Below are 24,629 nucleotides of genomic sequence, written 5' to 3' on the forward strand. Positions count from 1 at the left end.
ATTCTCATTGCCATAGTGGCTTAAACTGTGGAAAAGAAAAAGGATTTAATTAGGTCATAGCCATAATTAGACTTTTGAGCACACTCTTTCCACATAAAAGTCACTTTAGAGCAGAGCTTCATTGGGTTTAATCGTTTATTTTCATCGGACCATTCCTGAGGCGTTACGGTGCTGAATAACCACCGAAGGAGGAAGACACAAGGAATACAAACAGCCACATGGAAAGTGACCCCTCCACGTAAGCTTTCCAAGGTTATGGGAAGACGGGGAGTCTTAGGCTGAGGAGAGAGAAGAAATCCCAATGGGGAACTGAGGGGGGTTATGGGGGAGCCTCCACTTCCCCCGATTCCCTTTCCCCAAGCACAAGTGGGAGAAGACAGTGATGGGCTCTCTACGCCCAACAGACAGTGAGGATGACAAGAATGATGAGGATAATAAAGGCAAGGAAGTAACTGTGCCTACTTTGGCAGCATATACACTAAAATTAGAACAATACTGAGAAAATTAGCATGCCCCTCCCCACAAGGATGTCATGCAAATTCATGAGGCACTCCTTACTTGGCTGTAACTATGTGAGGTGGTGGATGTTAACTGAACTTAATAGAGTGATCGTTTCACAATATATACAAATATCAAATCATTATGCGGAGAGCCTTAAGCTAATTCAATGTTATATGTCAATTACATCTCAATAAAACTGGGGTAGGGGGGAGTAACAGTAGCAACAGAGTAGGAAGGAGAAGGAGGAAGAGAATTAACATCTTGTTCAGCACAGGCGACCTAGTGAGAGCAAAACATGATGGGCACAGTAACTCTACTCCCAGGACTTTCTCATGGTCTGTTCTGTGTGTGTGTGTGTGTGTGTGTGTATAAACATGCATACCAGACATAGAACCTAGGAAGTCTTGATTCCTGAACCTGAAAGATGTATTTACTTGTTACCTCCTCAGAAGCTCAAGACAGGATTCAGAGCAAGCCTTGAAACTTCTGTACAAACACATCTAAACAATTTAAGTGAAGAGTAAAAAAAAATTATGTTATTTAGAAGACATAAAATTTTCATGATTTCATTTTAAAAGACACTAAGGTGCTCCTTCTTCTTAAAAAAAAAAAAAAATATTATACCAGAAACAGCAAGAGTTTCATCAACAGTCTTAGAGACGTTTTAAAATTCTAAACATCGAACCCCAACAGTATCTGTTGACAACGCTTTTATAAAATCATCCTCTATGTAAAACAGGCTTAATTTTATCTATTAAACTGACATAGCCAAGACTCCTTGGTTCAATATCTTGATCAAGAGAAATGTCGACATGTCATCGAAGAAAGAAAGACATTAGGCCATGCCCCCAAGATCTGGCAAAACAGCCAGAAAGATAGGCAGTCAAGGGGCACCTGGGCGGCTCTGCTGGTTAAGTGTCTGCCTTCGGCTCGGGTCATGATCCCAGGGTCCTGGAATCGAGTTCTGCATCAGGCTCTCTGCTCAGTGGGAAGTCTGCTGCTCCCTCTCTCTCTGCTGCTCCCCCTGCTTGTGCTCTCTCACTAATACTCTCTCAAATAAATAAAATCTTTAAAAAAAGAAAAAGGCAGTCAGAAGTCAGAAAACTTCCTACCCACTTAAAGAGACCTTCGCAATGCTAAATCAACTGGAGACCGAAAGTTACCAGCAGAGTCTTCTCACCTCTTTTAAGAGCAACTCCGATGTGGGAAACACAGTTCAGGATGGTGGTCTTGTTACTACACAAGGAGATGTTGTTTCAGAGACAGCTGTGAAGGCTCCCTGGCAATCCCACCGTATAATTAAGGCGCCATCAGTGAACAGCCAGCAGGGTGGTCTCCATGGAAACCAACAAACACACATTTTCACAGGCCTAGCAACTGTTCTGAATCAATGACTCTTTATATAGGTTTAAAAACATTGTGAATGGTGCATCCATTGCTTCTTTTGTTAGACAATGTCTGATTAAACATGTGTGAGAGACCCTGTTGTCCTGCTTGCTGAATCCCCAGTAGCGTCTACAGTGGGTTGCCCACAGCTAAATTCACTTACCTAGAACGGCAGAATACAAACGACAGACTCAGACTCCAGAAATCACTGGTTAAGTTGGGGGAAGAATTAAACTAGTAGTTGACACTGCCAGGGAGGACCTGCCCATGGCCGGCACTCACTCTTTTAGGGCTGTGTCAATATTATTCAGTCCTCTCAGTACAGCACACATTATTATTACTTGTGCTTACAGATGAGAAAACGAAGCACTCGTCTAGAAGATAGCAGACCTGCGCCTCAAAGCTACATCAAAATGAAGTCTTGGTCCAGGTTCGTATCGCTCTACGTAATAATGCTCTGTGTTTGCACAGCACATTGTCCCTCCCCAGCTACCTTCATATACATTATCTCAGATATTCTGGTTTTGTTTTGTTTTTTTTTTTTTTTAAAGATTTTATTTATTTATTTGACAGAGAGAAATCACAAGTAGGCAGAGAGAGAGAGAGGAGGAAGCAGGCTCTCTGCTGAGCAGAGAGCCCGATGCGGGACTCGATCCCAGGACCCTGAGATCATGACCTGAGCCGAAGGCAGCGGCTTAACCCACTGAGCCACCCAGGCGCCCTCAGATATTCTGTTTTTATCTCAAAACGCTGAGTGTAGTTCTAGAATTCTCTAACTTTGCAATATATTTTTCCTTGATCTTTGTCTGCCTGCCTCACTCTGTGCCCACTACACACTCTAGGCTTCAAGACTTACATGGGACCATGTCCCTACCCAAACTGGGAAAGAAGCATCTTCCTAAGCAGCAATGGGAAAGGAAACCCCATTGTATAAGCATGGATTTTGACTCAAAACTCTAAATAAAAATGGGGACAAACATTCCAATTAACCATCAGTAGAATTTACACATCATCTTCCATGAGAGAGGGAAGACTTTGCGATGAGGATGGAAGGTCTGATTGCTAAGTGGTTTCCTACTTGATTTCAAATGGATTCTATTAAGGACTAGTAAATGCTTTATTAAGAAGGCATGTTTAATCAATGATCTGGCTCCGGGCACATCATCATTATATATAACCCTACAATTGAATATACATGTCATCAGCATTTAGTCTTTTTTTTTTTTTTAAGATTTTATTTATTTATTTGACAGAGAGAGATCACAGTAGGAGAGAGGAAGGGAAGAGATCACAGAGAGAGGAAGAGAAGCAGGCCCCCTGCTGAGCAGAGAGCCCGATGTGGGACTCGATCCCAGGACCCTGAGATCATAACCTGAGCCGAAGGCAGCGGCTTAACCAAACCTGAGCCACCCAGGCGCCCCAGTCTTTTTTTTTTTTTTAATGATTTTATTTATTTATTAGACACACAGAGAGAGAACACAAGTAGGCAGAGAGGCAGCCAGAGAGGGGGGGGGGGGGAAGCAGGCCCCCTGCCAAGCAGAAAGCCCGATTTGGGCTCAATCCCAGGACCCTGGGATCACGACCTGAGCCGAAGGCAGAGGCTTAACCCACTGAGCCACCCATGCGCCCCAGCATTTAGTCTTAAATATTAGATACACCAACACTGTCAGAACTCACTTGAGTCATAGTATTTCTGATCAGCTGGACAAAGCCAAACAGTGAGCGGTCTTCCCTTGTTCCTCTGAAATTCCAATCCCCTACCACACATCTCTTGGGAAAGCCTCATTCCCATCTATCACAGCCCTTCTAACTGAGGCTCCGGGAAAAGGCTGTTTTCTCTGAAGCTAGTCCCTGTCCCCCTCCCATATCCCACTGAAGCCTGTTCTCCCAACTTCCCTCGTTCTTCAGCATTTCCAAATTTCTGCATATGGTGTGTTCTTTTCTGGTTTCAAGCATGCCTAAGTCCTTGTTTCCCCAGAAAAGAAATTACTTTCACTAGATCTGGTCATCCCCCTGACCACCACCAGTCACAAGCTCCTTCCTGTGTCTTGTGTATTCTTGGATACTTATGATCCATCTTCCACCCCCGTCCAACCTGCCCTTCTACTAAAGGCTAGTGATGTCCTTGGTCTAGTCTTTTCTCAATCTGGATCTTTCTGGTTTCTTGGTGGTGCTTTGTTTTACTCCTTTAAACTCTTCCTGAGACTTCCCCACATGGAACTTTTGGGGCTCCCCTCGGCTATCACTTCTCTCTCCTGCACATTATTGATCTCTGGCATTGAAGTGTCTCCCAAGCAAAGTCCTAGGCCTTTGCTCTGCTCCACCCAAACTCTCTCACTCCCTCAGTGAGCTCAGCTACTTCTTCAAGCTCCTGATGCCAACTCCACTGCTCTAGGTGAAGCCCAACCAGACACGTGAAGCCCTGAGTTCTCCCCTGCATTTCACCTGTTTCCAACGCACAACAGCTCCACTTAGATGTTTTCTCTCCATACATATCTAAAACATATTTCACCAGCTTTCCTCCCCAACCATGCTCTTTCATAACCCACCCCCACCACCCATTTCTGTCTGTGATGCCATGGATTTCTCATGTCCTGAGCCACAAACTTTGGAGCCGTTTGTGATCTTCCCCAGACCCAGACAATTGTCACACACCCCTCACTGCTTTAACAGATCTGAGTCTTGGTTATCTCATTCCTTAACCACATCACACAACACTTAGATGATAGATTAAATAATTACAATTTATTTTGCTTCAGACGATCAGTCATCAGTCAAGTTGACCTTTCACCTTTATTGCCATCACTCACGACCTTGATTCGCCTCCCTTCTAAATGCTTGGAACTCATTTCCAATGTGATTTGCCTTTAGTCGTTCTCATTGAGAAGTTCACAGTGGTCTCTGGGGCCTGGCTTTTAGGGTTCCCTAATCTGTCTCTTCGAGGCCCAATTTCCCCTCACAGCTCCCCTCCTCTGGTCAAATGTATTTCCTCACAGTTCCCCTCCTGCACATCCCACCTCGGGGCCCCTGCCACTTGACCCAGAAGGCCATCCCTCCATCTTCCCTTCTCCCAGGCAAGATGGGCTTATAGGGCCTGTTTGATCTCTCCACTGCATCAGTCTACACACAGCTTCCCTTTTCCCAGTTCCTGAAGTCATACCATCCTGTCAGCAATGTCCTCTAGTAGTCTTACCCTTGTCACTCTTACCTCCTCCTCTGGATCATAAGATGCCTTTGGCAAGCACTACACATACAGTATATACTACATACATATACTACACATACACTAATGTACTTCTTCCACCCCAGGCTCCAAAGGTTTCTGTAATCAATGTTGACTGGTAGAATCATGTCCAGAATGAAGCCAAAGAGAGACCATGCACTTTGATATAAGGCACTTTTCATACCACCCAGAGGGAGATGGCTGGCTCGGTCAGTAGCACATGCAATTCTCGATCAAGTATCATCTGAGCTCAAGTCTGACATTGTGTGCAGAGATTAATTAAAAAAAAATTTAAAGTTTTCCATTTAGGGGCACCTGGCTGGCTCCGTCCATGGAACATGTGACTCTTAATCTCAGGGTTGTGTCTGAGCCCCATGTTAGGTGTAGAAATTGCTTAAAAATAAAATCTTAAAAAACAATACCACCTAAACTCTTTTAAGAATCTAGTGTACCTTAATATCCCATGGAATTAACAGCTGTTTTAGGCAGGCAGTAAATCATGACACAGTGTCAGGGAAGGGACCAGGGGAGGCAAGCAAGGCACCTAGGATGCAACAGGTAAGGAGGCACGGGTTATTCTCGGATGCCGACCCCACGCTGCATGGCCTTGAGCGAGGGCTGCCCTCATCCCAGCCCTTGCACATGAATGCTGAGACTCTGTCAATCAGAAAACCAAACCAATTCAAGAGACACATCCTAGGCAAGCTATAGGAAAATCTTTCCCAGGGCCAGCAGGAGAACAAACTAAATAAGACTTGGCTTGCTTGTTTACCACTGACTCAGGACAAAATGGCGGCAGCAACTATGGCATTAGCTTAAAGGAAAAAAGCAGTCTTATGGAGGCAGCTTTGAATTGGGGAGTAAACACTGATTCTAAGGACCCTAGAGGGCCAGAACTGCTATCTGGGAATGCCTCTCCTCTTCTGGCTCATCCTCAACATAAACTCACACTGGCCTCAACCACTTCTTCCCAATGGTTGCTGACAACACCAGCCAGCTTGAAGTTAACAAGGGTGAGACAAGACACTATTTGATCAAGAAAAAATTCTCACACAAGAACTTAAGTTTGCTAGAAAAACCCATTAGCATACCACACCTTCCTTGTATATGTAAACATTTCATTGCTTTCCTCTTAAATTCACTCACTTTTTCTTATACCAATGGCTCACAAATGGGAAGGGAGTCCAAGATTTTATGAAGATGAAGTTATATTTCACACACCCAAATTTATCAAACTGAAGGGAGGAATATAAAAAGTTGCTAAATATTCTGTTATTTTTTGCTTTTTAGAATGTTTCTTAAATTCACAGATTAAAAAAAAACAATAATAACAGTGGTAACAATATAAAGTGACTCAGGGGCACTTTTTTCCCACGCTGAGCTTTCTCAGATTCAAAGATACTAAGATAAGGACTGGAAAGAAGCATGGATGCCTTGGAAGTGATGGAAGTTCATGTGACAACTCCCAAGAAAATACCAGAGAATGGATCCATCTGGAGCAAGAAAGAAGGTACCCTTCTGAATGACCTCTCTTTCTGAGTATCTTTGAGTTTTTCCACGGAATCCAAATTCTCCTCTGGGGCCAATGGAACATCCTTCTGAGTCACTTTCCGAATATGCTGGCACTCAGTAGAGTCACAATGACGTCATGGGGAAATGTATTGCTAAGTATAATTATGTTGTATTTCAAATGTCAGCACATTTTGATGTGTAGGTGGCCCAAGGAAGGGGTAAATATTCTGCCACTGAGGATAACAGAGCTTATTTTCAAACAGAAAAGATAAAGGAGAAGGAGGGGAGGGAGAAAAAGAGAGAGTGCTTGATATACTGGGGCTGGAAAAGACCTTAGTGGCTCATCTAATCCAATCTTCCACATTTCAGGAGGATTAGCATCAAACCACAGCAGCCAATTAAAAATCTTTCCACTTCTGAATCAACTACAGAGCCATCCGAGTTTAAGAGGAAAAGAAAAAACAAAATAAATAAAAAGGAGGCTCATTAAAGTAGTGGCCAAACAGGCAAAGCCATACACATAGGAAAAATATCCTCCCTAGTCCTAAAAGACAAGATTTAAGCCCTATTCTTTGAGCATTTTGTAGCTTTGAGGGATGGTTCACATGAGGGATGGTTCACATGCCACTGTAAATGTAAAATTCAATGATCTTTAATGAACACATTAAAGAAATTAATTGAAATGATGGTGCAACCATCACCACAACCCAGTTTTACAACATTTCCATTACCAAAAAAAAAAAACTTCCTTGAGCCTATTTTAGTCAATCTCTGCTCCAAGAAACCATCACTGTGCTCTCTCTCTACATTTGCCTTTTTCGGAAATTTCACAGAAATGGTATCATACTATATGTATTTTTTTGTGACCTGCTTCTTTCATTGGCCATAACGTTCTTGAGATTCATCCGTGGCATACGAATGTATTAACAGCCCATTCCTCTTTATCACCAAATAGTATCCCATCACATGTATGCAGCAAATTCTCTGCACACATTCCCCAGCTGATGGACACTAAGATTGTGTTCAGTTTGGAGCTACTACTATGAACAAGGTCGTTCTGAGCATTCGTGTTAAAGTCTCTTTGTTTTCATTTCTCTTGGGTAGATTTCTAGGAACAGAACTGCTGAGTTGTAGAGTTGGTTTATGTTTAACATTGTAAGAAACTAGCAAGATGGTTTTCTAAAGTGGCTATACCATTTTACATCCTGATCAGTAATTTGTGAGGGTCCCAGTTTCCCCACATCCTTGTCAGCACTGGATGTCATCTATATTTTTTTATTATAGCCATCTGAGTGAGTGTGTCGTGGTATCTTGTCATGGTTTTTTAATCTGCATTTTCCTGATAACTAATGACAATGAGCTCCTTTTCATGGACTTGATGAACCAATCAAATATCTTCTTTGGTAAAATGTCTACTCACATCTTTTTTCCTTTTTTTTTCTTACATTTAACTTTTTTTTTTTAGATTCCAATTAGTTACTGTAGCGTGTAATGTTAGTTTCAGATATACAGTATAGTGACTCAGCACTTCCGTACATCACCTGGTGCTTATAACAGCACGTTCACTCCTTAATCCCCATCACCTAGTTCACCCAATCCCCTTTCACCTCGCCCCTAGTAACCATCAGTTTGTTCTCTATAGGTAAGAGTCTGTTTCTTGGTTTGCCTTTCTCTCTATTTTCCCATTTTCTCATTTGTTTTCTTAAATTTCACGTATGTGTGAAATCATAAAGATTTCATAGATAATAATAATCATAAACAAATCATATTGTATCTGTCTTCCTCTTGAGCATCATACTCTCCAGCTCCAACCACATTATTGTAAGTGGCAAGATATCATTTTTTATGCCTGAGTAATATCCCATTACACACATACATATATATATAGAACAAAAAAGTGGTCAAAGGAGTCAACCTCTTTTGACCATTTTTTTGTTTTTTATTTTTTAAAAAAGATTTATTTATTTGAGAGAGAGAGAAAGAGAATGTGCAGGGAAGATGGGCAGTGGGAGAAAGGGACTGAGTCTTAAGCAGACTCCAAAATGACCAGGGAGCCTGGTAAGGGGCTCGATCTCATGATCCTGAGATCACAACCTGAGCCGAAACCAAGAATTGGACGTCTAACCAAATGTGCCACCAAGGTGCCCCTGATCACTTTTTAATTGGGTTTTATGTAGTCTTATTAAAGTGTAAAAATTCCTTAGACAGGGGCGCCTGTGTGGCTCAGTGGGTTAAAGCCTCTGCCTTCGGCCCGGGTCATGGTTACAGGGTCCTGGGATTGAGCCCTGCATCGGGCTCTCTGCTCAGCAGGGAGCCTGCTTCCTTGCCTCTCTGCCTGCTTGTGATTTCTGTCAAATGAATAAATAAAATCTTTAAAAAAAAAAAAAGAATTCTTTAGACATTTCAGAAACAAGTCCTTAATCAGATATATAATTTATAAATCTTTTCTCCGAGGCTATGTCTTTTCATTTTCTTAACAGTGTCTTTTGACCATTAATTTGATTATAAAATATTTTAATTTCAAAGAAGTCTAATTTATCAATTACTTTGTGGCTTATGCTTTTGGTGTCATATCTAAGAACTCTTGGCTTAAACCAAGGTCAGTTACATTTCCTGTGTTTTCTTCTAAGAGTTTTCTAGTTTTAGTGCCTACTTTTAGGTTCAAGATCCATGGCTGAGTTGATGATGTGAGATGAGGGTCTAAGTACCTTTTTTTGGCATATAGATATTTGATTTTTCCAGCACCATTTGTTATAAGAAAATCCTTTCCCTGTTCAATTGCCTTGGCACCCATACTGAAAGTCAACAGACTGTAAATTCCTCTCCTTATACCAATACCATAATGTCTGGATGATTCTAGCTTTACAGTGAGTTTTCCACCCCAACGTTTTCTTTTTCAAAACTGTTTTGGCTATTGCATCTCCAAATACACTTTAGGATCAGTTTGTGAATTCATAAAAAAGTGATTTCTGGGATTTTGATAGGAATTACATTGAATCTATTGATCGACTTGGGAAGAACTTCCATCTTACCAACATTGAGTCTCTCCATTTATTGAGATCTTCTTACATTTCTCTTAGAGAGATTTTACAGTTTTCAGTCTTGAACTTCTTTGTTAAGTCCCTACGTATTATTTGTAATGCTATTATAAATGGACTTGTTTTCCTAATTCCATTTTTACGAACATGACTGTTCATTACTAATACATAAAACTACAACTGATTTTTGTACATTGATCTTGTATCCTGAGACTTTGATAAATTTTTTATTAGTTCAACTAATGTTTTTCTAATTTCTTAGGATTTTCTACATACAGGAGAATGTCATCTGTGAATATAATTTAATTTCTTTCTTTCTAAGCTGGCTACCCCCTTTTTTTTTTTTTTGGTCTTATTGCCCTGCTCAATAGAAGTGTGCTGTTCCCAATCTTAGAGGGAAAGTCTTTCACCATTTGCTGTAATGTTAACAATAGATTTTTCACATATGCCTTTTATCAGGTTAAGAAGATTCCCTTCTATTACTAGTGTGTTCCAAGTTTTTATCATGAATGGACATAGGATTTTATTAAGTGATTTTTCTGCACCTATTGACGTGGCTGCTTTTAAAAATCTTTATTCTATAAATATAATGTATTATATTAATTTTTATTTGTTAAACCAACTTTGTATTCCTGATAAGTATCACTTGATCATGGTATAAAATTATTTTTATATGTTGTCATATTTGGCTTGTTACTATTTTGCTCAAGATCTGTGTTCATGAAGAATATTGGTCTATAGTTTTTTTATTATTTTCTTTTGTCTGGCTTTAGTATCCAGGTAACTCACCTTATAGAATAAATTGGGTGATATTCTCTTTCCTCTGCTTTCTAAAAGAATTTGTAAAGAAAAAATATTTCATTTAAAAATATTTGATAGAATTCATCAGTAAAGTCTCTTGGGTCCGAGCTCTTCTTTGTGGAAAGATTTTTAATTACTACTTACATTTATTTACTTGTTTAGAGGAGTTTATTTGGATTTTCTATTTATTCTTGAGTCAATTTTCCTAGTTTGTACCTTTCTAGGAATTTGTCCATTGCTCTAAATTGTCTCATTTGCTGGCATAATGTGAATGAAGAAAGTTACTCATAATAAATAATAAATAATAAAAAATCAATTTTGTTGCTGTTTTCAGGGAACCAACACTGATTTTCCTTGTTTTTCTGTTTTGTATTTCATTAATTTCTACTTTTTAATTTTTAAAAAATATTTTTATTTGTTTATTTGACACAGAGAGAGAAATCAAATAGGCAGAAAGGCAGGCAGAGAGAAGGGGAAGCAGGCTCTCTACTGAGCAGAGAGCCCGATGTGAGGTTCGATCCCAGGACCCTGAGATCATGACCTGAGCCAAAGGCAGAGGCTTAACCCACTGAGCCACACAAGTGTCCCTAATTTCTACTTTAAACTTCAACATATCCTTCCTACTGCTTGCTATGGGTTTAATTTGCTCTTTTTCTAGTTTCTTAAGGTAGAAGCTCAGATTACAATTTGAGACTTTTCTTTTTTCTGATAGGGGTGTTTATAGCTATGAATTTCCCTCTGAGTAATACTTTATAATTGTAGCCCATAAGTGTTGACATATTGTGTGGGTTTATTTTCATTTGGTTCAAAATACTTTTATTTTCCCTTGTGATGTCATCTTTGCCCCATGAGCTATTTAGAGGTATGTTATTTAATTTCCAAATAAATAGGGTATTTTCCTAGATTTTTATTCTGTTGTAAATTTCTGATATAATTCTACTGTGGCCAAAGAACACAGTCTACATGATTTCAGTCTTTTTAAATTTACTGAGGCTTGTTCTGTGACCCAGCATAACATCTATCCTGAAGAAAGTGTCACGTGTGTTTGAGAAGAATGTGTTCTCTGCAGTCAATGGGTAGAGTAGCATATGTTCGTTATGACAAGCTGGTTGATAGTATTGTTCAAGTCATCTGTAGATTCTATATCCTTGCTTTTCAACCACCTTTGAGAGTGCAGGATTGGCATCTCTATTATTGTTGAATAATTTATTTCTCCTTTCTATTTTGTGACTTTTTGCTTTTGCTTCACATATGTGGGGTGCTGTTGTTAGGTGCATACATTTAGAACTATCATTTCTTTCTAGTGTACCAATGCTTTTATAATTAATAAATGTCTTTGTTTTTCCCTAGTAATATTTCTTGTCATAAAGTCTATTTTGTCTGATTTTAATATAGTCACTCCAGCTAGCTTGCTAATAAGCTACTGTTTGCATGGTTATGATTTTCTAGCCTTTTACTTTTATCCTATTTATGTCTTTGAATCTAAGGTGTGTCTTTGGCAGACAGCATACAGGTGCATCTTGCTTTTTTATCAAGTCTGACAATCTTTGCTTTTTGAGTGCGATAATTAGTCTGCTCACATTTAATATAACTACTGATACAGCAGCTAGCAATAAATCTCTTAGTCTTTACCTGGGAATGTCTTGATTTCTCATTCATATTTGAAGGACAGTTTTGCTGTATGTAGAATTCCTGGTTGACAGATTTTTTCTTTCAGTGTGTTGGATATGTTATCCTATTGCCTTTGAGCTTCCATAGTTTTTGATAAGTCATCCACTGATCATATTTTTTTTTTCTACACCAGTTTTCTTTTCCTCTGGAACTCTCATAACATATATGTTGATATGCTTGATACGGTCTCACAGGTCTCTGAACTTCTGTTCATAATTCTTCAATTACTAAAAAATCTTTGCTCTTAGATTGAATAATGTATTTTGCTCCACATATTTTTGCGTCACGTATTTTTCCTTCTGCCATTTAAATCTGTTATTGAGGGTGCCTGGGTGACTCAGTTGTTTAAGCAACTGTCTTCAGCTCAGGTCATGATCCCAGAGTTCCAGGATCGAGTCCCACATCAGGCTCCCAGCTCTGCAGGGAGTCAGTTTCTCCCTCTGACCTTCTCCTGTCTCATGTTCTCTGTCTCTCTCAAATAAATAAATAAAATATTTAAAAATATATATATTTTAAAAATAAATAAATCTGTTATTGAGTACCTCCACAGACTTTTTCATTTCATTTCATTTTAGTTATTGTATTTCTCAACTCCAGAATTTCTACTTGGGGCTCTCTCTCTCTCTCTTTTTTTTTTTAATCATCTCTAGCTCTTTATTGAGAGCCTGTATTCATTGAGTCTTTCTTTTAATTTAGATTTCTAAGTGTAAATATCTGCTTTGCAGTCTTTTTCTGCTAAGTCCTACATCGGAGGACACTTAGACATAGGTCCTATTAATTGCTTTTTTCCTGTATATGGATCATGCTTTCTTGTTTCTTTGAATACCCCTAACTTTTTTGCTTTTGAATATTGGACATTTTAGATAATAAAGGATAGCAACTTTGGATTCTGACTTTTCTCAGTGTATCGTCATTGGTATTATTATTTTGCTTGTTTAGTAATTTCCCTGGACTAAGTCTATGAAATTAGTCTCCCATATAAGGTAGAGTTGCTAATGTCCTTTACTCAGTTTTTTTTTTTCTCCTTCTTTTTATTTTTAAGCTTTTTCTGGCTTTCTAGAAGTCATCCCCATGTCTGCATAGCTTAGTGTTTGAGCAAAGACTAGTTGGAGGTTTTGTTCAAACACTTTCAGCCAGAAAGGCTTGTTCTCTCTGCTTCTGACTGTGTGTGGGCTGGGGAGCACACTGAAACTTCAGGCTGAAGTTTTTCATGTCTGCCCCAGCTTTTGCTGGCTCTCTCCCATCTCCTGCGTGTGCATGCAGGCTCTGCTGGCCAGGGACATGTGGGTGTTTTGGGCACACTCCATCTCTGCCGCTCGTGCACACAGACTACGGTCAATCTGGGACACATGAAGAGCTATCAAACCCCTGCTGGCTGTCTCACCTCCCCCACCTACCTATTTAGTCCTCAGCTAGACCACTGGTCCATTGCTTGCCCCCAAGAGGACTGGAAACTCAAGATGGTGGAGTTACTGGCTCTTCTTACCGAGTTACCACTGACAATGGCGGATTTAACTAAAAATATGCCAAACAGAGTATTCTGGAAGCAGCAGCAAGGCTGCTGGTTTTCACAGCCTGCCCCATCTGGTTGAAATATCACACTGACAGAGCTGGGGAGGAGCAAATGGGAATGACCTGAGAGAAGACCACCACAGGCTCATGTTGTTCCTACCCAAAGTTTTGCAGTTTTCATGAACAAATGCTTGCTTTCTCAGTTTGTTGTATGCCTTTTGTCAATTTTTAGAGAGCTGAAATGGATATTTTTACAATCTTTTTCCAGCTGTCCAGTTACTTTTGGGGAGGAGGATTTGTCAACCTCCTCATTCCGTCATGCTGGAAGTCAGTCTCTCAACCACTCTTTACATTTTACTATAATTAGAATTATTACTGCAGCTAAAAAGCAGATCTATGGAGGTGAAAATATTACTGTGAAATGTTGTTTTTGAAGAAAAATGTTTGGTTTTGTTTTCTGAGGAGAAAAAAAATCAACCAACAAACATAGAGATGACTAAAGGTATGACCTTAAATGATTATTTCATTAGGTTAAATTAAGAAATCTCCTTTCTCGGGACACCTGCGTGGCTCAGTCAGTTAAGCATCTGCCTTTGGCTCAGGTCATGATCCCAGGGTCCTGGGGTGGAGTCCTGCTTCTCTCTCTCCCTCTGCCTGCTGCTCCCCCAGCTTGTGTGTTCTCTCTCTCTCTCTCTCTCTCTCTCTCCAACAAATAAATAAATTAAATTTAAAAAAAAAAAGAAGAAGAAATCTCATTTCTCAGAAGCAGCACATAGGGCTTTGCAACTCGACTCCTTCACAGACACGAGAGAAATGAAATGCTCCGCTAGAAAAAAGTTAGTCCCAAAGCATTTCAGTCACGATTGAGCATCCCACAGGTGCTTTTTCTGCTCCTTATTTTCCCACCTCTCTATCTTATGTCTCAGCCATAATCATCAGATGTGCAGCGGGCATTCTTATAATAGTCTGCTGTCCAAAGGCTTCATCAAAGTCCTCCTACCTGGCCATGTGTCTGTTTTCATTTCTCTACCACCCCTGACAGACTGAGGCCTATCAAGCAAACCATATGGGCTCTGGACACCCTCACGGCCCCGAGAAGACCTACCTCATGTATCCAGGAATCCAGTCTCGTAAGAACTGGAGAAGACTTAGAGATTTCTGGGGGCAAAACCTCTCATGTTCAGATGGGGGAAATTAAGGCTCAGGGAAGATAAGGGGATTATCGCTTCCAGGTGTGCAATAAAGATTATGCTGATATAATAGGCAGAGGACCTTGGAAATTGTCATCAGAATGACTAAAGGTTCAGGCTCAGGGCCCATGACTGGAAGTGACTTCACGAAGATCACACATGATGTCACACATGTTCCAAGAACACTAGACATCAAGGCTCCTGAGATCAATCTCCTCCCTCCCCTTCCCTCTTTCTTACCTTAGCAAAGAAAATCCAGGCTGCACACTGCCCTGGGGCCATAAGGCTTTTCAGCTTCATTGTGCTGAGCATGAGAAAGAATCCTAACAATCCACTGGAAGGAGAAAATATTCTTTTGTTAGTGAGACTTGTCTTCCTGTAGCCAACAGCTATTTTCTCTTACATTTTACCAGTTTCTAATTACTACAGAACCTGTATTTCATCTGGGTTTTCTAGTGATCTCTGCATTTAAAAACCCAGGAAGCTCTAATTTTTTAAGGAGCTATGATAAGAGAGTTCCACTGGGTAGTGGGCAGTGGGGGAGAGAGGGAGAGAGTACAGAAACTTGGGAAGTCTCTGACTAAATCATGAAAGAAGAAAAGCGTGGCGGACGATACCTCCTGCTCCTTCCATATTATTTCTGGAGCACAGTGCTTGCCAAGGTAGAGCTTCATCTTTTTTCAAGGAAAACAAACTGCCAGAAAAAGACTTCCAAAGCGAAACTCACCATATGGGGACAGAGGGTCTGGACTGACTCCTGGGTTCAAGGTAAGAATCTGAAGGGCAGGGCTGGCTCCAGGAGCAAATGTCCCCCAAACCAGGCTAAGCTATGCAGATGCAATCCTTTGGGAATGATGCCTAAGCCCACATGTTTTGACCTGAGAGACCATGCCCCATGGGGTGTTCTAGAGATCGGGAGCAGCAAGGCATTGGCGCAGCAGTGGACCAGGAAGTAGTGGCCTGTGCTGGAACCACTTCTGAATGCATCACTGTGTGGTCAAGGACAAAGCGAAGGGCACTCTAACAGAATGGTCACTCTTCCTTGCATTTGGAGGCTGGGCAATTGGGGAATAGAGTGCAACAGAGAGACACCATGATAGACGTTGACTTCCTGTAAATATATGTACACAGAGGTTTGAGTGTGACTTACTAGAAATCGAAAAGCAAGAGATATGACTGCAGTTGTACCCCAAACCATAGAGGCAGGTCCTATGAGCTATAGGTCATTTGTATCTCAGGGTCTCAAACACCACCCTGTTATCTCATGTTTATTATAGAAACAGCTGTGGGGCCTCACTCAGGTCATAAGCTCTGAGAGGGCAGGCCCCAATCTTGGGCTTCTCTGTGTTTTCCCCAACAGAGCCAAACATGGTGCCTTGGCCACAGATGTTTGACATGGTGCCTAGGACACAGATGTTTGACAGGTGTACTCAGAAGCAGGCTGGAGGGAATTAAACACCTGTAAGATCAAATTTCATGGAAACGTGTGCCTTCTCTTCATTACATTAGATTAGTTCACAGCCACATTCCTGGGGCAGGACCAAGGACAGGGATGAGGGCTCCCTTGTGTAAATTTCAGCCTGTTGGGCCCTGATGACCTGCAAAGTTGGTTCAGATTTGTGTCTGCCATCATGGGAGGCTGGGCAGCTATGCACGAAGATGGTCAGTCATTCATACCTGAAAGGTAAGGAGGTCTAGTGGGTAAGCAGCAGGCTAAAAACTGAGTGACCTGGACTGTGCCCACTGACCCTCATGACCTTGACTCATCCCTCTCTTCTCCCTTTCTTCTTGCCTCAGGTTCTGTGTTGAAGTAGGAATAAGCAAAGTGGTCCTCATCCTATCTGACGGAAATCAGACTTTTCAGAACAGAAAGCCTCCCTAGCCTATCAGCATCCAGGTTTCCTGGCTCTTTCAAAGATTCTCCATGGTGAGAAGGTCCACACTTCACCGTAAAGATCCGTTCTTGACCCAAAGACAGAGAGCGATGCTGAAGGTGCCCACGGCCACTGTGAGGTTGGCAGTGGAAAATAAGGTGGGCAGCGCAGGGCTGCTCCTGCTAGCTTCACTCCTGCCCCAAGGAAGGAAACAACTTTGCAGGAAAAGGGACGTGGAATCTTGCCAGAGGAAGGGCAAAATTCCACGTCCCTTTTCCCCTTAGCACAGACTCTGCTAGAACAGAGTCACTCCCATGCCCAACACGCTTGGGAAAGTATCCACGACCCCTTCCCATCCTTTGACTGGTATGTCTGTGAATGATTCCCAAATTACTCACGGGTCCCTCTCTGTCTCTTTCCACACTCAGCTCTTCTACACCTCACCCAGAGGCCGACCTTAAGAGCAATGGGAGGATCCCAGAAGAAAAAGATTGTGGGCTCCCCATTAATGTGTCTCTGGGTGATGGCTACCACCATCCCCCCAGGCCTTCATGACTCCTTCTGAGTTCCTCCAGGACCTCTGAAGGTGACAACACTTAGTCTGAGATATGGAAGTAGATGAATCATAAGATGACAGGAAAATGGATACACACTGCAACCGGGTGGGAGTGGGGAGAACAGAATAGTTTCATATCAACTCAAGCAAAGATTCCCAAATCTTTTAAGTAAAACCCTGATTGTTCATGCTGGGTTGTAAGGAAGATGCAGATTAAAAGAGGCAGAAATGGAGCCAGACTATCACCCCACAAAGCCAGCATCGACGGCCTAGGAACCGTGCTGCTGTTTCAACGAACCGCATGGCATTTGCCCTCCCCTCCGTACTGTGTTTGCTGGAGCTGCCAGAAGACCGGACCCAGAGAGAAACAAGTCCATGGACATGGGAGCAGCACATACACTCACGCCACCTGATTCCAGCTAACGGGCAGCTGACAAGGTCTGACCAAACTGATAGCAACTGGGAAGATGAATTATCAGTATTTTCCTGAAAGTTAGCTGAGGATGACAAGTCATTCTGAGGCTCAAAGGCAAAAGCAAACTGTACAATATTGATTTTTGTTATTGTTGTTCTAACACACCCCTATCAGAAACAGGACGCAGCTGCACACCAGCTCCTGGTCTCTGCAAGGAATCACTGCCTCACAAGGTACAACCTTTTACATGTGAAGTGGTCTAGCTTAGCCGTTGCTTATGGTCTATGGACACTTGAGCTAATTACAGCCAAGCTGAACAGGACAATAAAGGCCATTGTCTCCCGGGCCAGGCGAGGTGCTGAGGGCTTACTCACCTTACTTAGTATATGTGATCACCTGGAGTGATACTATCTTTCCACTTTACAGATGAGAAAACTCAGCCAAGGCTTGGAAGAATGACAGCTCCCCCAAAGAGCAAACACACTAGCAAGCAGCAAGGGGCATCCAACCCAACACTGGGCTTCCCACCCCAGCAGAACCCACCCCGCGTGGCTATCCAGCCTTTCCATTTCTCAGCAGGAGAACGTCAAGCAATATGGGACTCATGGCAAGAAAGTAGGGAGAGGGCGGGTCTGAACTCCATCTATACGTACCCATCCCACCGGGATGTACCTCCCAAGGCCACATAGTAAGGGTCACTTTGTCGTCTAGATGTCTCCTAGTCACTGGCTTCCAAAACCTGTTCCTCAGGGTCTTAGGATTCAGTCAAGGTTTTGGGGAGGCCGCCCTTTAGGGACAAGGCAAGGGCCACAGAGGAAGCTGAGTGGGTGTAATTCTGGCCCCAAATCCTCCCTTGAACTGAATCTGATGCATCATTTTATACACTGAAGTGCTGTTTAGGAATGGCTTGTGGAGATAAAAACAGTGCAGGGTTCTCAGCTCTTCTGCAAGTTTGGAAAGCATTGCTCTGGCCAAGGAACTTCCACAGAACACAGGTCCTCCAGGCCCCAATCCGGCCCTGAGCACCTAAGGACGTTGATGACAACCCGTGCATGACTGAGGGGGCTGCTTCCTGCCTGGCCACTGCTCTCTTCTGCCCCTCATCTGGATAACTGGCTGTGACCCTGGACTTGACAAAGATACCACTAGTACAGCCCCTAACTTGTAATTAGACAAATTAACAGGGCCAGGGGGTTATGCGTTAAGCTTACCTGGCACAGCAGCTGCCATGGAATCTGTAGAAATACAGGAACGGGAAGTCCGGGACGCTGAAGAGGTCACCTGAGGGTCACAGCAAGGGTGAGACAATGGCCCCCACACACCCTGCCCCCAGCTGCCCCAGGACACACAGGTGAGGTCTTTAGCACAGCAGCCATCGGAACACTGAGCCGCCCGGCACTGAATTCCCTCTGCCATTCCCAGTGTTTCTGTGTTAATGGCTTAAATCATCTTAAAATAAGAGAATGATGATCGGAATGCCTGTTTAGCATGAGTCTGCCCTGCATGGGCCCATACGCTAAAGGGTCTACATACTACATCTCTTTCAGTCCTTGCAATAACTCTCTGGTATTCCAGGCTCCCCATTCAGTTGGTGGTCAGAGAAGTTAAGGATTTGTCTAGGACTGCACAACTCTTGAACGGGGAAGCCAGAACGTACACCCAGTCACTCCAAACCCTAGTCTTTGCTCATCACCTGGTGGCCATCCCTGCCCAAGGCAGAGTGTAGGACGGAAAGAATCTTTAAAAAAAAAAAAAATGTGGTCTATTCTTTTCTGCCTTATGTCTAAAAAAAGATTAGGAATGCATGCCTCTGACATCTTTTTCTCATTCTGTGTTTAATTACTGCACAGACAGCAGAGGGGCCAGACCAACCATGCTTACTCATTCGGGTTTAAGGTCTAAAGGGTACATTTATTTCTAGTGAAGTAAGTTCATTCTTTTAGTTCCACTTGGTGCAAGAGGAAATAATCACACATTTTGGCCGCTTCCCTCTCTGGAATGTGAACTTGGTCACAAACAAGAAGTCAGGAGATTAAAAAAGCAGAAAGCCTTCCAAAAATGTCCAGAGAAAAGGAATTAAGCCTTTCCACAGCAGAGAGCCTCATCCTCCCGAAGCTGGAGTTTCTGAGACTCGAGAGGAGCCAGACCTTCAGACCCCCTGTCGTTCAGATTTGGATGGAGCAGAGCAAGAAAGGCGATCTTCCTAAGGACACAGCACGTTAGGTGCTCAGTGTAACAACTTAGAGACTGTCATTCGTTCACTGCTGCACTTAAATCAAGAGTTTCAGAACAAGACACAAGGGGCTGCTACATTTCCTTAGAGACCGAACCAATTTCAAATAATTCAACCACTGCTTGGGAAGGAAAGTCCTGAATTCCGTTTCCCTAGAGGGTTTTGTTTTTGTTTTTGTTTTTTATCACAACTATGGTTTTGTTTTGTTTTGTTTCGTTTGTACATATGTGTGTGTGCTTAACAACAAAGGGGAGGGTCTCCTGGGATCTGGTTTTCATGCAGCCCAACAAGAGGTTCAGAGCACTCGCTTTCTTCCTGCCACGGCTCCCCTGAAGGCTTCCATGGTCCCCGTGGCCGGCGCTTTGCCCCATGGAGGGGCTTTGCAAATGACATCATAAGGCTCGTGGCATGAAGAGCATGATTTCTGTGGGGGTCCTTTTCCACGCAGAAGCGACAGCGAGGCAACTGGGGGCACCCCAGCCCCAGAGGGTGGCCACAGCATCCCTGTGCAGGCGGGCAAAGGGACAGTCCATGCAGGGCTTCGCTCTGTCTCTCTGGCAGCTGTGGTTCTTGGCCCCCTTCCAGCTTCCCTTTCAGTGTGAGGGACATGGCAGTGCAGTCGTGTGGTGATGAGAAGGGCAGAGAGGAGATAAGCTGAGTGCAGGGCCTCAAGACTCCTCGGGCGCTGCTTCTCTTGGCACCCAGACTCCCATTGGCACGGGGTTCGCTGCGCACTGGCAGCCTGCCCAGCCCCTACTCCCCTCATACCCGTGGTGTTAGGACGAACCCCGGCCTCAGCTGAGTGCTACTGAACCAGCAGCTCATGAAAGCAAACAACTCCCCTTGCCTTCCTCTGCAGAGAATGCTCCCCTTTCTAATTGGCTCTGCTGGTCCTTAATTTTAAATGTGCCCCAAATGCTTCCCCTCTGATGCCGTTAGCCTGGCTCCTCCTTTTCCCCAATTCTTCAAAAAGCAGGAGACACGCCACCTCCACCCGGCAGAGGTTAATGACCGCGCTACAGAGGGCCCTGACGATGAGGCAGCGTGGGGCTGGCCAGCCCAAACTCATGACAACGACCACCAGGGACCTGGAAAATTGGTAAAGGTGCTCAAAAGACAACACCCCTGCACCAGCTATCGTGGAAGGCACAATTACAGCATAAATTACGTAGCATATTCATTACAGGTGGACAGATAGTGACCAAACACTTCCAGACACTGCCCTGTGCTCATCACGGAATGACCCGGTGCTTTTGTGGGCCACGGTTAAAATTCTACTGACTTCAGACTGAGGGAGTGAATTCAATTTCTCTGACGATCAGAGCATGAAACAGCCACAGGGAAAAGTGTGGCCCCATCTTACCACAGTCAAGACTAACAGATATTTGAACATCAAGAGAACTTCCTCTCACCAGATTTTAGCCCTGGGAACCAGCAGGAAAATGGAAGGTCGGGTCCAAGAAGTAATCAGCACTACCTGCTTTGTCTCGCACATAAGCAATAGGCACACCAGGCAGCAAGGTCATTTCTGGGTCCGGTTCCTGTGGGTCTCTCTGCTCTCTGGGCCCTTGAAATCCTCCCTCTTGAACACACAACAGAGGGGGCCTGATACAAAGACAAAATGCAAACTTTCAAACAGAAGAAGAATTTCTCTTCTCCACTAGTGCTTAAAATGGTCCAAGGGGAAGCAAGGTTCTTGAAGCCTCTGCGTGAATCATGAGGTTAAATGACAGGAGGGGAAGGTGGATTCCATCCACCAAGGAGCAAACGCAGTACCCGAAGGGGGCAATGTGGCAGGGTCTGCACTCCAGATAAAGAAAACCATCTACCTGATCCCTACCACCGTCTCCCAGTGCACTTACAAATATGACCCAAAGGGCCATATCTGCAACTACAGAAGCACTTCTCTTTCCAGGCACTCGGGAATGAGTGAGAAGGGCAGCTCAGTCAAGGGCATTATTATCAAGAGACCAAGCAGACTAGCTAAAATAAGACTGAACACCAAACATTAGTGACAATGTGGAGGAACTGGAACTCTCTGACACTGCTGAGTAGGAGTGTAAAATGGTAGAAACACTTCAGAAAACTGGCACTCTCTTAAAAGTTAAATGTACATCTATTCTAAGACACAGAAATTCTATTCCTAGGTATTTATCAAAGAGACATGAAAACATAAGTCCACAAAAAAGTCTTGTATAAGAACATCCGTGGGGGAAGGCACCTGGCTGGCTCGGTCGGGAGAATGTGTGACTTGATCTCAGGTTTGTAGGTTCGAGTCCCACGTTGGGTGTACAGATTACCTAAAAATAAATCTTTAAAAAGAAATTGAAACAAGAATGTTCATGGAAGCTTTATTCATAATAGCCAAAAACTGGAAACCCTGCAAGCAAGCATCAGCAGGCAGACGGATAAACAAAAGGCGTGACGTTTGCACACTAGCGCCCTCCTCAGTAATAAAAGGGAATCAGTTAGTGAAACGTACACAACCTAGATAAATCTCAGAATGCTACACTGAAGAAAGAGCCAGACACAAAGGAACACTCTCTGTGTGTTTCCATTTATATGAGGCTCCAGGATAAACAGTAATCAGATCCGTGGTGGCTTGGGTGGTGGTAATGAGGAAGGGGCAGGAGGAAACTTTCTATAGTGACAGAAATGCTCTATATCTTCATGGGAGTGTAAGCTACACAGGTGTACCTTTGTCAAAATTGATCGACATAAGATAGGTGCATTTCATATACATAAATTATACCTCAATATTTTTTTGAGAGATACAGTATGCACATGCAAGCGGGGCGGGGGTTGGGCACAGGAAGAGGTAGAAAGAGAATCTGAAGCTGACTCCATGCTCAGTGTGGAGCCTGACACAGAACTCGATCTCACGACCCTGAGATCATGACCTGAGCGGAAACCAAGAGTTGGACACTTAACCAGCTGAGCCACACTGGCGCCCCTATACCTCAATTTTTTAATGCTTCAAAAGTACTACTAAATAATTAAGATACAAGTGAAAAAAAGAAGAGGTGAAAAGAAATGGAAAGGAACAAAGCCCTGCTTTAAAATATTAGCAACTGTGCGGCACCTGGCTCAGAGCAAGTAACTCCTGATCTCGGGGTTGTGAATCTGAACCCCACATTGGGTGTAGAGATTACTTAAATAAAACTTTAAAAATTTTTTAAAAATAAAAGTGCCATCAACTGTTAACAGATCCTTCATAAAAACACTGCACCCACGAGCCCTAAGGGCTTACTGTGTCTTAACTGGTGCAGGTGTGGGGACTCAGGGATATGCTTTCCCTGATACTCGGGCCCTGCTGGGGACATTTTAGATGGAAAGTGTAATAAGCAAGTGGGAAAAGAATAAAGGATCACTCTAACTTAAAAACAGGCTAGACCACCCATGGGTCCAATGAGAAAGGTAACAAATTAGAAGGAACTAGAGCTGTCCCACCACAGCAGTCCTTGAGTACTTCTGGAGGTGAGAGGTTTTCCTCCAGTGTTTTATTTGCTTAAACTTTGTAATCAGTTGTATACTGTTATGAGAAAACATTATCAGGACCCATCAAAGAGTTGAGGGTAATTGACCTAGTTTTATAAAGCTGAGAAAATGGACTCCCCAGTACTCTTCTAGATTCTGAGAGTCCATCAACTCAAATTTCTACCTTAATCATCCATCTGCCTTAGTGATCCACTCTACCCAACAAATACAACCATTTTACTATTCCTGAGTGCTTTTTGAAGCAAAAAGCCACTGCTTACAGTTGCTCAGGTTGTGCACTGCACAACCTCAAAGCAGAGCACTATTTAGCTAGATCAAAATTGTTATGTGGCAGCCCTGAGAGTTTCTAAAAGTTAAAGTTAATCAAAATCTAGACAGTCTTCTTTTCAGGTGGATTTCACAAGTAGTTTCCCTATTCTAGTCAGGATTGTTTTGCTACTCAACATTCCTGATCCAAGCAAGCCCGTAAGGACCAGCCCATTGATAGTAAGGTTTCAAGTCAGTGGCACCCCACTGACCAGAGGCAAAAAGAAAAACACTGATCTATGTCTTTAAGGCCCCTTGGCATACAATTTCTAGAAGTTCTAAGAAAGCAACAAACGGGATCACAGTGACCACTCGCAGAACACCTTCATACACAAAAAATAGGTGAAATTTTACAGTGTTTCCTTGGGATCCTCGTGGGTTAGAAGCTGGACTTTGTGCTGGGATAGATGGAAATCTTCAGCTTCTTCTGGAAGGCAGACACCAGCTTGTACAGAACCCCACACGCACCTTCACCAGGGCCTCCACTTGACCTTGATATTGAGGCCTGAAGGCCTCCTGATCCCTACAGCTTTGGGGCATCCTTTCACTGGGAAGCCTCAGCCACCTACAGCAAGAGGCCAAGCAAGAAGCCAAGACCACCTCGTCTGTTGCCACCAGAGTCACAGCTGGTCTTTCAGGCCAGCAAGATCCTTCTCAGGAGCCCGGCTTTCTTCACCTGCCTGGCCTCTTCAGAGACAATCCCCTCAGCCACCTGAAAAACTGCAACACAGCAAACATCCACATCTAGAAGTCCCTCCGGAGAAGTGTGCCCAGTCTCTCTGATGAATCCCACAGGATTTACAACTCCCTGAGCTGCCCACCACAGACCCATCAATCATTCACCAGACAAGTGACCAAAGCCTGCAGAAGGAATGGGACTAAGCATCTGATGTCCATGCTTTTTTTTTTTTTT

General features: G+C 43.0%; 1 protein-coding gene and 1 non-coding gene across 6 annotated transcripts in view; one reads left to right on the forward strand and one right to left on the reverse strand.

The window, feature by feature from the left end:
- Window positions 1-24,629, reverse strand: part of TMEM241 (transmembrane protein 241) — a 115,084-nt gene that overhangs the window by 29,456 nt on the left and 60,999 nt on the right. For 3 of the 5 annotated variants that reach the window (XM_059409355.1, XM_059409354.1, XM_059409353.1), the window contains 4 exons: window positions 22,134-22,224; window positions 21,390-21,517; window positions 18,891-18,960; window positions 15,075-15,168 (listed from right to left, as the gene is read on the reverse strand). In XM_059409355.1, coding sequence (XP_059265338.1) covers window positions 15,075-15,168; window positions 18,891-18,960; window positions 21,390-21,517; window positions 22,134-22,224 — 383 coding nt within the window. The remainder of the gene's footprint in view (window positions 1-15,074; window positions 15,169-18,890; window positions 18,961-21,389; window positions 21,518-22,133; window positions 22,225-24,629) is intronic. The other 2 variants (XM_059409357.1, XM_059409356.1) reach the window with 1 other exon arrangement.
- On the forward strand, window positions 455-562 carry LOC132024034 (U6 spliceosomal RNA). Its single transcript, XR_009406151.1, has one exon. It is a non-coding gene; the product is annotated as a U6 spliceosomal RNA (small nuclear RNA).

Source organism: Mustela nigripes, chromosome 8, assembly GCF_022355385.1.
Source record: "Mustela nigripes isolate SB6536 chromosome 8, MUSNIG.SB6536, whole genome shotgun sequence".
Classification (NCBI taxonomy): Eukaryota; Metazoa; Chordata; class Mammalia; order Carnivora; family Mustelidae; genus Mustela; species Mustela nigripes.